The following is a 13,274-nucleotide window of genomic DNA, read 5'->3' on the forward strand; positions in this document are numbered from 1 at the left end:
TTTCTCCTGCCAAACTATGGAATCCTCATTTGTGAATGTGCGTATTCCCTGTTTATTCAGCTTTCAGGGACAGTGAGCTTGCAAAGCATTCTATAAAGTTTTCTCTTCCTTTTATTTACTTGAAATCATGTCTTCTAGAGCCCAAAAGGGACTAATCTTGGGAACTGTCTTCCCAGAATGAGGACACATGCCTGTTCTCATTCTCTTTATGTTCTCTATTAATTTATTCTTTTTTTTTTTTTTTTTGCTTTTTATATTCACTCTGCACACTTGGATCTTCTTTAGACTAAAGAGGTTTTCCTTCCCACCCCCACCGTACCCATCTTGATAGAAACCCCTGTATTCCCTCTGGGCTTTCCCCACTAACATCGTTGTTTAATAGTATAGTGACAAAAGGCACCACTAGGGATACCAGTGCAAGGAGAAGGTCACATCTTTCGTTTGGTATCCAGGGTCTCACCGACAATGTGCCAAGTTTGAGGCCATTTTGACATTAGTAGCACTTTAGAGTCTGTGTCCTCATTAACAGCTTGTCTAAAAGCACAGGCTAGGAATGAAGATCTAGATTTGGTCCCACATCTGCCATAAATGCTAATTAATCTAGGGTAAATTCTTATTCCCTCATGGGACCTTTCTGTCCTCATCTATTACAGAGATAAAAACCCCTCCAGGGGCACCTGGGTGTCTCAGTCAGTTAAGTGTCCGACTTTTTTTTTTCTAGGAGAGAGAGAGATGGCGTGAGCAGGGGAGGGTCAGAGAGAGAGGGAGACACAGACTCTGAAACAGGCTCCAGGCTCAGAGCTGGCAGTCAGCACAGAGCCCGACGCGGGGCTCGAACCCACGAACCGCGAGATCATGACCTAAGCAAAAGTCGGACGCTTAACCGACTAAGCCACCCAGGCGCCCCAAGTGTCCGACTTTTGATTTCAGCTCAGGTCATGATCTCACAGTTCATGAGCTCAAGCCCCACATCAGTCTCTGCACTGATAGCATAGAGCCTGCTTAGGATTCTCTCTCTCTCTCTCTCTCTCTCTCTCCCTCTCTCTCTCTCTCTCTCCCTCTCCCTCTCCCTCTCCCTCTCCCTCCTTCTCTCCCTCCCTCATTCCCTCCCCCCTCCTTCTCAAAGTAAATAAATAAACTTAAAAATCCCTTCCAAATCTAACAGTCACTGGGTTTGTGATAATTGAGGAGCTAGATAGTGAAATTTGCCCGTTGCCTAACATAGTCACTCTGTTTGGGGGTGATATGTGTGTCAGTTACATGAAGAGGATGGTCCTTCTAAGTAAGAGACTTAGAATAAATAGTCTAGTGTATGACTATAATACTAATATTATCTGGTGTGGTAGTTAAGAACACAGACTTTGGAGCCAGACCTAGTTTTAGATCCTTATTCTGCCACTTCCTGCCTGTTCCGTCTTAGGTTATATAACTGTCTGAGCTTCTGTTTCTCATTTTTAAAGTAGAAGTAATAGCACCTCCCTCACCGGGTTGTATAGTGCTTATAAACCATTTATAACAGTTAATACCTAGTAAGCTCCGTTAGCTGTTACCGTTATTACAATGTGATAAAACACAGAACAAATGGGGCAACCTACAAGATATAATTTTTATCCCTGTGCCACTTTAGTCTTCTGTCCCTTTATTCTTCCTTTAACTTTTCTTTCATTCTCCTTTCTTCTTATCTTATTTTTAAAAAAATTGTCAAGGAAAGAAAATGTCTTGTAGGACCCTATTCTTTGCAACTACAGAAGCCCACCCAACCTCAGTCTTTAGTACACCAGTTACTCTACCACAGTTTAATAATGGAAAGAGGAGCATCTGTCACTGTTTTCTGGAAAGTGATACTTCTTTCCTGTGATCCAAGAAGACATATTGGTCCAGAAACTACACAGGAAGCTGGGATGGAAATAAGCTATAGAGTAGTCCCATAGTGGGACCCTTCCAGATTGAATGTTCCTTTTGGGATTGCATTACCACCTTCAGCAAATGTAGAAGAGAACTTGCTAGGAGCTAAAACTGGCTTGTGCTTGATGATGATGATGGGTAATCCCTTATGTTTGCAAAAGTCTTTACAGTTACCAAAGTCTTTTCATACCCTGATCAGCCTATGACCAGCAGATCAGGTCTTAAGTTCTCCCTCTGATACTTTGTGTGTATAACTGGCCTTTTTAGGGATTCCCAGCTCATCAGAAGGTAGTTAAAGAAAATGGGCAATTAGCTATTAGGACCACTTTGACAGTAACAAAAGATAGCCTGTGTTCCTGTGGGGAACAACAAAGCTCATACCATAACAGAGATGTGCTCTATGATGAAGTTGCATAGTGCCTGCTTTCTTTATGCTCAAAGAAAAGCCAGTTAGTCATGTTACCTCTTCTGTGTTTAGAAGTAGGACCAGAGGTGATAAAGGGGGATGCATCAGTTATAGGCTGGAAGTTCACAAAACTGGGTGTAAATTCTAGCCTTGCCTTATCTACCTATGTAATCCTGGGCAAACGCCCTAACCATTTTTGATTTAAGAGAATTCATCTATAAAATGGGAATAATAGGAGTACTTACCTCTTAGGATTATTATGACAATTTAATTAGATAATATATAGAGCAACTAGTATAGCATAGGTGCTTATAAAATGCCAAATAAATGGTAACTATTAATGATGACTTAATAATTATTTTTTAAACTTGTAGTATTTAATGTGCATTTTTAAATGGGGTGACTAACAGAATGGATTACTCGTAACATACCAAAAAGATCAGTTGTTTTCCCATGTTCAAAGCAAATGCTAATTTTGAACAGAACCGAAAGCAGATATATATATTCAGCTTCAGTGTAATTTGGAAACTTAAATAACCAGCCTCTGCGCTACCTCCTAGAGCAGAAAGAGCTCAGAATTTGAAGTGTGTTATGTACACATTCTTCAGCAGGAAGTTTGTGAGCGCATTCATTTTGTGTTCAGATAACTTATTTTAAGAAGCATGTCTTTGGGGCACTGGGGTGGCTCAGTCAGTTAAGTGTCCAACTCTTGATTTCAGCTCAGGTCATGATCTCACAGTTCATGAGATAGAGCCCCAAACCCCATGTCAGACTCCATGCTGACAGCTCAAAGCCTGCTTGGACTCTCTCTCTGCCCCTCCCCAACTCATAGGGTGCTCTCTCTCTCTCTCAAAATAATAAGTAAACTTTTAATAAAAAAAGAAGTATGTCTTTGAGAATAAGCTTTTTTTGTGGCTTTATGGGTGGAAAATATATTTAGAATTGATTAATGTCCTGACTGAGTTGCTCTCATCTTCTAATCAAGGCAGAATAGACTTTGAGGGAAAAAAAAAAGAGTTATGATCCTTACATCAGGTTACATCAAATCATAATTGTTAAGCCCTTGTTTAGTGTTGTGGGGATGTTTGGGGTTTTAAGTGCCATTTAAATAATATCTGTTCACTTGTCCAAGACTAATTGAAAGACATAAGACCAACTGAAAGACAGACATAGGACTCGGGAGGAATACAGATATCACTTTTGTTACTGAACAAGTTGATCAGAGATTGTGGCTTGGGATCTGCAGCCAGGGGTCTTACTGATATATTATTTGCTCCTAAATGAGACAGACTTGCCCATGCAGTCCTGGGTATACAACTGGACAGTGCAGGCCCCTTGTAACAGGAGAGCAGGTTTGGCTCCAGAAAAGGGAAAGGAAGGGGCTGAGCTTAAATTCTTCTCCCACACTCACCAAACAGGTAGGTCTCATCTCACCCTGTGTGAGAGATGGGGAGAGTATCCCAGAGTCCCTTTTTGTGGAAGCATGAGTATAAAATAAATGCTTCATGGTTATAAGCTTCATCTTATTAAATCTTCACAACTACCGTGGGTGGCAAAAATGTCCCAATATTATAAATAAAAACAATGAACCAGAAAATTAAGTAACTTATCCGTGGTCATGAGAGAGTTAGGAGGTTTTAGCAATGGACTCCAACCCAAGTTTCCCTCTCTAGATCATTAGGGAACTTGCAACACACAGATGATATTTACTAAGACATAAAGAAGACATTGAATTATAGTTGCTTCCATGTGTGAGGCTCTCTGATGACTATTTTAATCTCTACAACACTTTCACCCAATAGAGAAGGAAACTGGAGCTCTAAGCCTCTAACTGACATGGCCAAGAGCTGGAATATGAACCCAAATGTTTTCTATTTCCAAAGCTGAATGCAGCCCAGTTGACCCCATTGAATCATTACCCCCACACACACACACTGCATTTTTTTAAATGCAAAAATTAAAGCTTAGAGAAGAAAAGTGATTTATTCAAAGTTCCACCACTAGAGCCAGAACTGGAACCTATACATCCTGGCTGTTACACCATGACACAATTAGATAATATACAGCCTTGGCAGTCAGTACAGAGGAATGTGGAGAAGAGAGAGCTTGTTGAGGGCTGAAAGGTGAGTGAATGCTTACAGAGGCTGTGTGGTCATGTGTCTGTCTGTCTTTATAACGTAGAGGATGGGACCTAGTTGTCTTTCACATCTGTGGGAAGGAAGAAGAGGAAGAAGGGGTATGGATGAGATTCTACTGTTTGCTGTCTGTGTGGGCTGCATATGTGAATTTTTTGCTGGTGTAGTACAGGGACTGCTCCTGGGGACCAGGCTGTGCAAGGTTCCTCTGCTCACAGTGCTGCCAGCACAGTCTAGAAAGTGGTGGTGTTGGTCGCCCAGAAGGGAGCAGGCAAATACTACAGAAAATATGAGAATAGAGCTTGTCTCTCCTTGAAGATTCTGGAAATTTATGAAATGCAAATTTTTACTCTAAAAGCAAGAATATATTATAGAAACCATTGATGGTTTATTGTTTCCCAATTCCACACACTGAACCTTAAGACTGTAACTCACAGAGTGAGAAAGAAAACAGGCCACATGAAGGAGGTGAGGGAGTTATAATGGAAATTATGAGGAAACAGGTCAGAAGACTGGGTCCTGGTTCTGCCTCTACCATTTATGCTGTACAGTCATAGGCAAACACAGTGTCTGGATCTCATTTCCTAATCTACAGAGTGTGGTTAATTCCCAATGCATGATTTCCAAGTACTACTTCAGTGCATTTCCCTCATAAGCTGTTAAAATACATTGGGAACATTCCAAAAAATGCAACCTAGCAGGGTTTTTTAAAGACTTTATATTTTTAGAGCAGTTTTATGTTCACAACAAAACTGAGCAGAAAGTACAGAGTTCCCGTATACTCCCTTACATGTATAGCCTCCCCCATTATCAACATTCCCTACTATCAACATCACCTACCAGAGTGGTACATTTGTTACAACTGATGAGCGTACATTAACACATCATTATCACTCAGAAGTATATAGTTTATATAGAGTTTACTCTTGGTGTTGTACATTCTGTTGGTTTGGACAAATGTATAATGACATATAACCATCATTACAGCATCATACAGAGTATTTTTACTGCCCTAAAAATCCTCTGTGCTCTGCCTGTTCACCCCCTCTACCCACCCTAACCCCAGGCAACTAGTGATCTTCTTACCATCTCCATAGTTTTGCCTCTTCCAGAATGTCATATAGTGGGAATCATACAGTATGTAGCCTTTCCAGACTGGCTTCTTTCATTTAGTATTTAAGATTTCCTCCGTGTCTATTCCTGGCTTAATAGCTCATTTTTTTAGTGTTCAATAATATTCCATTGTCTGGATGCAACACAGTTTATCTGTTCACCTACTGAAGCATATCTTGGATGCTTCCAAGGTTTTGGCAATTGTGCATAAAGGTGCTATAAACATCTGTGTACAGATTTTTGTAGATTATTGTGTGGACGTAAGTTTTCAGCTCCTTTGGGTGAATACCAAGGAGTACGATTACTGGATTACATAGGAAGAATATGGTTAGTTTTGTAAGAAACCACCTGTCTTCCAGAGTGCTATGCCATTTTCCATTCCCACCAGCAATGAATGAGAGTTCTGTTGTTCCACATCCTCACCAGCATTTGGTATTGTCAATATTCTGGATTTTGGCCATTCTAATAGGCATGTAGTGGTATCTGACTGTTATCTTAATTTGAACTTCTCTGAAAGCATGTGGTGTGGTGGAGCATCTTTCCATATTTGCCATCTGTAGAAGATCTTTTTTAATGAGGTGTCTCTTTGGCCCATTTTTTAATTGGGTTAATTCATCTTATTGTTGAGTTTTAAGAATTCTTTCTGTATTTTGGATAATCATTCTTTATCAGATGTGTCTTTTGCAAATATTTTTTCCCAGTCTATGGCTTGTCTTCTTATTCTCTTGACAGTGTGTTTCACAGAAGTTTTTAATTTTAATGAAGTCCAGCTTATCAATTATTTCTTTTGTGGATTGTGCCTTTGGTGTTGTAGCTAAAAAATCAAAGCCATTGCCAAGGTCATCTAGGCTTTGTCCTATGTTATCTTCTAGGAATTTTATAGTTTTGTGTTTTACCTTTAAGTCTATAATCCATTTTGAGTTAATTTTGGGGAAGGATGTAAGGTCTGCATCTAGATCCAGTCTTTTTGCCCGTCAGTGTTCACTTGTTCCAGCCACATTTGTTGAACCTAGCATTTTTTCCTAAGTGGTTAAATATTAGATCCAAACTTAGCTTTATTTGGTTTCAAAATAAAAGCATTACTTTAACAAAATTAAGTAAAATAACAAGGACTAATGATAATATCGATCCTATATGATTGTGAGTTAATGTTTGTGTAAATACATTGCAAACTATAAAGTACTATGCATATATTACTGCTACTATTATTTTAGTATCACTCAGCTCCTGCTCTGAGGTACCCCCCAATGTAGTAGTAGTATTATATTTATGCTCAGGTTTGTTGTGTGTGTGTGTGTTTTGTTTTGTTTTTTTTTAAGTGAGAGGCAGAATGTTGTGGCTAGAAAGAACCCCACAACAGAAGTCAGAAACTCTAGGGTAGAGAACTACTTCTGCTTCTTATCAACTGTGTGACCTGGGCCGAGTCACTTGACCTCTCTGAGCTTCAAGTGAGCAACCTATGAAAATTGAAGGGTTTGGACTTTTGGCAATTAAGGACTTTCTCCCTGTAACATTCTGGGACTCACTTGGTGTGGCCTAGATGAGATTCTGTCACATTGATTCACATTTTTCTCAGCAGTAATGTTAGACTTTTTTTAAAGAAATAACTGAGGCCCAGGGAAATAATAGAAATAAGATGTACATGAACATTCAAACTGCTGAGAAAATTGATCTAAGAAAGAATAGCTCTATTTGTCCCATTTTTGCTAACATAAACAAGTTTCACAAAGACAAATTGCTAAAATATTAATAAGAAAATATATTACTCTTCCTAAGTATAATGAATAAAATGTCAAAATGACTGACTTTCCTTTTCTGACACAAAGTCAGGCCATATCTCTTATCTGAGAATGCGCCTCCTCTCCCAAAGAGTCCCAAAGGGTGTGTTTCTCTGTTGATTTAAAGAGTCAATAATTCAGTAAAGTCCCAAGTAAATGGCAGAACACAAGCTCAGTTTGGGTTTTTGTATTCGTATTTTATAAACATTTGAGCTTGTTTTTTCCCTGACCCTTGATCTTTTGCCATTCTTAAAGTGAAGCTCTTCTATCTTGGAAGCTTGGTTAGAAACAGCCTCAGAGCCATCTCATCCAACTTTTTTGTCTGGGTGGATCCTACTGTTAGCCACACCTCTGGCTGAATATTCTAGTAGTTCTATATATGGATTCCAAAGCTAGATTCATATTCTGGCTCTGTCCTGAATAGCTTTGAGACTTTGGGTGAGTTACTTAATGTGTTCCATGGGTCAGTTTTCTCATCTGTAAAATGGAAATAATAATTATACCTACATCAGAAGATTATTATGAGATTAAATTATAAAGTGCTTGGAATATGCCCGGTACAAAATGAATGCTTAATAAATTTTAGCCATTATTATTATCTTCATGATCTTCTCAAATATACCCTTATTTGAATGCTTCTGGGGTCAACAGAGAACACGCTCATTCTCCCCTCCCCTCCCTACTTCTCCATTTCCACAAGGCAGCCTGTCGACATGTTAGCCAGAAGCGTTCTGGTTATCATGAGCTTTGGAGTCAGACAGACTTGAGTGTGAAATCTTCTTCTATCTGCACCCTGGGCAGTATAACCCATGGTATCTTCAGCTGTCAAATGGCAATAATAATACCTACTTCATTTGGCTTTTTTGAGGACTGGTTAAGCATTTAGCATGTTTCTAGCTACCAGGTAGGTACTCAGTAAATGCTAGTTGCTGCTATGACGATGGTTATGAAGAACAAGAAGAAAACAAAGAACAGAAAGAAGAAGAAGAAGAAAGTAGTACAGCAGCACACCAGCAGCTGCTCCTCTGTTAAGAAGTTCTTTCCAACCACCTGAATTCTGCTTCCCCTGCAATATTAGCCCACCAGTCCCAGCTCTGCCCGTTGGCACAGTGAATAATACGAATTCATCTGATCTACTTGGCAGTCCGTCAGATAGCCCTTCCCCTATAGCGGCAACCACCACCACGTCTCAGTTCCTCTCTCTCCCATTCTTCAGCCGTTTCTCAGAGAATGTGGTTTTTAGGCTCTTTCGTGCTTGGAGGTCCCCCATCGCGTGTTCCACATCTTTTTTTTTTTTTTAATGTTTTTTTTTATATTTGAGAGAGCACAAGAGAGGGTGGGGCAGAGAGAGGGAGACAAAGGATCTAAAGCGGGATCTTCACTGACAGCAGCAAGCCTGATGTGGGGCTCAAACTCAAGAACCATGAGACCATGACCTGAGCCGAAGTCGGGGATGCTCAATAACTGACCTGGCTAGGTGCCCCACATCCTTCTTTAATGGGACCCAGAGCACTGGGCCACCTATCTTGCAGGGAAGAACCTCATACCCCTAGGTTCCCAACCATCTTTTTGTCCGAGTCAGGCAAATAAGAATGGATGCAGAGGTTGTCCTTGTTCATTTTGAAAATTCCTGTCTAAAATGATCTTCAAAGAAAAGCATAGTGCTTCTGCTCTGGGATACCACAAGGAGCAGCCCCCAAATAGCCATGTTTGCTGTGAAGTAGTTCAGCACAGCCCCACTGAAGCTATCAACCAGATCCTGAGGCATTATCCTAGCAGGGCAGCAGGGCAGAAATAAGAAAGGCAGCCTGCTGCAGACCTGGGCCAGAGGAGGCTTCAGGGGAAAAGCTCCAGCTTTGAAGTTAAACCAGGACCCCTCCCCAAGACAGTATTCCAGTCAGTAATGGCTACCACCAACTGAGCAATTACTGGTTTGGGTACTGTACCAGACATTTGACCAACATTCCATTTAACTGTCACACCAACCTATGAATGAGAAACTGATTATTCTCATCTTAGAGACAGTAAAACCAAGGCTCTCTGGTTCTATAACTTCTTCAAGGTCTATAGGTAGTAAAGTGACAGCAGGATTTGAATCTACATTTGCTTTACCCTTTTTTTTTTTTTTTTTTTAATTTTTTTAATGTTTTATTTATTTCTAGGAGAGAGAGAGAGAGAGACAGCGTGAGCAGGGGAGGGTCAGAGAGAGAGGGAGTCACAGACTGAAACAGGCTCCAGGCTCTGAGCTGGCAGTCAGCACAGAGCCCGACGCGGGGCTCGAACCCACGAACCGCGAGATCATGACCCAAGCGAAAGTCGGACGCTCAACCGACTAAGCCACCCAGGCGCCCCTGCTTTACCCTTTTTAACCATTATGCTGTATAGACAGACCTATACTAACCATGTGGCCTTAAACAAATGGCAACCACTGTGAGCCTCAATTTTGTCATTTCTACCTACCTTGCATGGTTGTCACAGGAATTAAATGAGACAACATAAAGTCCCTGGCACGTAATTGGGGTTTGAGAAACTTTATTTTCCTCTTTCTCGAGCCGCAGCCATCTCACCCAAAGAGACAGAGAAAATCCCTAACTTTTCATGGACACTGGGTCCGAGAAAACTGGGTATGTTTCCTGAACCTCTGACCTTGCATGTTGACAACTTAAGCAAGGTGCAATCTCGGCCTGAGGCTCCAGCCTCCTAGCCTGTTTTGCTTCATAGCATAATTTTTCTGCTGGTCTGCATAGTTCTGGCACTATTATGATTATGGTTTCTCCCAACAAACATCATATTTACAAACTACAGATAACAAAGTAGAAGATGCCGGAAGAGCTCTGGCATGTTAATTAAGAATAGACGAAGCAGCTGGGCAAAAAATACCAACGAGTCTGAAGCAGAGGTTCTGTTGACAAAAGACAGCGCAATATCATACGTTAATTGGGGAAGTGGGTAAACATTTGCCAGCCCCTTGCCCCTCGTGCATTGGAAGACAGACAGCAGGCTAGGCCCTCCCCACCGCCTTGCCTGCCCATCAGCCCAGAACCCAAGAGATACCAGTAGAGCCCCTTTGCTCTGGGTTCTGTATAAGCACAGAGGATTCTGGAGGTGGATGTGTCTCCCTAATGACCCTCCTGGGCATACCAGGTTTCCATCTGGATACAGTCGAAGATCGCGTTCCTTCTTCAGCTCGCCAGCCTGCTTATGACACCAAGCCTCCCAGGGACGCCATCCCCCTTTGCTAGGAGAAAACAAGCAGAACCATCTCATTAGGTGTGGCTTGAGTTGAGCAGAGGACAAGATTGCTGGCTTCAGATGCTGTGTACTCTGCAGACCACAGGCCAAAGCCTCTGTCTCTCACATAGCAGACTACCTGGCCTGCTATCACACACACTCAGAGCTATCCACTTACCTGTCTGTCCATCCTTACAGTTATTCACATACACAGGAGCCTTCACTGAACACCTGCTCTGTGCTAGACACTGTGCTAATTATATATTTTTTTCTCATTTAATCCTCACATCAGTCCTGCAAGGTTCATATCAACTTCAAAGCCACAAAGCTAATAGCCAACACAGCTGTGACTGAAACCGGAATCTTTCTGCTTCCAGAGCCCCACTGCACTAGTATTTCTTAACTTTTTAAAATTTATATTCCTTTCTGATAAATAGGAAAACGTTGTTTCTTTCTCTCACTCTCAGATTCCTAAATCCTCTATCCCTGGCCCTGGCCTAAGGGGTCATAAACCTAATTTAGGATTCCTATATGATTAACCTATCCCAATTGAGCCAAGATTTTGTCTGGCTTTACTCCATATAGTTCATATTGTAAGATAATGATTTTTTTATTTCTAAAATACAGTCTTATTGTGGCATTGACTCATTTTGTCAAACTAAAATCCTCCCACCCCACCAAGGAGATTGCTGATATCCTTTCCTAGGGACACTCTCTTCAGTGGAAGATCTTGATCTTTGGGCATGGCAGAATACACATTGTCCAGTTTACTACAGAAATGTTTAGCCATATCAGCCCCAAAGGCTTAGCTCTTTTCCCGCCAAGCAGAAAAGTCCTTCCACGCTGTCAGGAGTTAATCAAGCAGAGGTTCCCAGGAGTGCAACCAGCTGTTTAGCCAGTACCCTTCCTAAGGGGCTCCTGTCGGCCAAGCTGAGCTGTATAGGAGGCAAACACCTTTCACCCGGCCAGGAAGAGCAGTCGAGTCTCCTGAAGCTGTGCCTACCCTGTGGTCAAATGCCAGTTTTTTCACTCAGCTGTGAGATTCGACCTCTCTGAGCCTGGCTTCCTCTGTTATAAGATGGTAATAACTCCACCTACGTCCTAGGTTTATTGTGAGGATCAAATAAGATAATAGAATTGGAAATGCTCATGCCACTGCTTAGCAGGCTGAGAATCAATGTGCACAGATAGGATCTGAGTGCCATGTGGAGAAAACAGTGCTTGTTCCAGTCTTTTGAATATGTTTTCTTTTCTTTTTAGGTAACCCAGCTGGACCCAAATAAATCACTGTTGGAGGTAAAGTTGTTCCCTCAAGAAACCCTTTTCCTTGAAGCAAAAGAGTAAACACGGCCCAGCAGTGGAACCAGCCATTCCTTGACAAGCCAGAGGCCTGCGTCAAGAGAAGGCTCCTCGCCAACCCACCTACACGCTCGTCTCACTCAATTCAGTGTCACACTCTGCCTCTTGCAAGATTGCTGGAAAAAAGTAATAATAAACATAGCTACTTAAAAGTTCCCATCCACGAGTGTATGTTCCCAGCCCTCATAGAGAATTACAACTCTACCACCCTCCCTTATCCCCTTCACCTCGCCCTTGTTCAGTAACTAATGTGCTGTTCAAGTGTGAGTGATCACGAAGTAGAACTTTTACCTCTCTAGTGCCCATCTTTTCCCCACACTGTCTAGGACAGTTCTGTCTGCCCTGTGACACCAGGATGCTATGTATTTGATATGTCTCATTGAGCCAGGGCTCATCCACCTCTGCCTTTTTATTTTCATGACTGGATTTCTACTCTGTCACCTAACTTTAAAGGCATGGAGGAAATAAGTCAAATGGGACTTCTCAGCATGGAGATTAAACATTGTTGTAGGAAAAAAAAGAATATACTCTTTGTTGGTACTTTCTGACTTCTTTAGTAGGATGTAAGGTGTGTTTGAGGACTGCATTCGACATGTATGCAAGATACTTATTTACTGCTGCTGCCTCAGGTCTCCAGGTTCCACCTATGAGGTATTTGCTGTTCCCATGCAGGAAACTGAGCACATTATGTGAATATAGAGGTAGTGTGAAGAGGACCAGTTACCAGGACTTTGGTATCTGGCCCAGCTGCAGGAAACTGTTGTTAGGTTTGCATTTGGGCAGACACCAGCTCCCAGGTTGCTGGTCCATCAGTGTACACTGAACACAGTTCTCTCTTGCTTTTCTCTCCCTCCACTCCATCATATGTTTGGACCTTGTTATTTGGTGTTTTAAGCACCTTGTCTGTCACCAAAATCTGATCAGTCACCCTGTGGACTCTGAGCCTCTATAAAATCTTGCCCCACTATTTCATTCTTTTCATGTTTTAGTATTAGATATTGGGTTCCCATCTCAAATGGAAGGGTCCCATCCTATGGCTGAAGATTCTGATTGCATATATTTAAGAGAGCAAACTCAGCTCAGCTCAGAACACATGTGTTGTCTGAACCTACATATAATAATTTGGGGACAATTTAGTACATGTGGATTTTTGTTAATCTGTGGATTTGGAGTTTGAAGTTAAGTTCATGGAAGCACTGTGTATGCCTTCACAGCCAGTGATTTCCTTTTGGTCTTGAAATGTTTCTCCAGATGTTTTTATGTCACCTGTGTTCTCTATCCCAGGAGTTAGGATTCTGATTTGGACATTTTCTATTTGTCCAATGTATAGTGTAAATGCTGGATTTC

At 41.5% G+C, this 13,274-nt stretch overlaps 1 protein-coding gene across 4 annotated transcripts in view; it reads left to right on the top strand.

Annotated features, from left to right (window-relative positions):
* FAF1 (Fas associated factor 1) overlaps positions 1-12,083 on the top strand; it is a 451,681-nt gene extending 439,598 nt beyond the window's left edge. For all 4 annotated transcript variants that reach the window (XM_039245398.1, XM_039245400.1, XM_039245401.1 and 1 more), the window contains one exon: positions 11,829-12,083. In XM_039245398.1, the coding sequence (XP_039101329.1) occupies positions 11,829-11,912 (84 nt within the window). In that variant the 3' untranslated portion in view covers positions 11,913-12,083. The remainder of the gene's footprint in view (positions 1-11,828) is intronic.
* The last annotated feature ends 1,191 nt before the right edge of the window (positions 12,084-13,274 follow it).

This window comes from Hyaena hyaena, unplaced genomic scaffold (genome assembly GCF_003009895.1).
Source record: "Hyaena hyaena isolate Hyena2069 unplaced genomic scaffold, ASM300989v1 scaffold_257, whole genome shotgun sequence".
Classification (NCBI taxonomy): domain Eukaryota; kingdom Metazoa; phylum Chordata; class Mammalia; order Carnivora; family Hyaenidae; genus Hyaena; species Hyaena hyaena.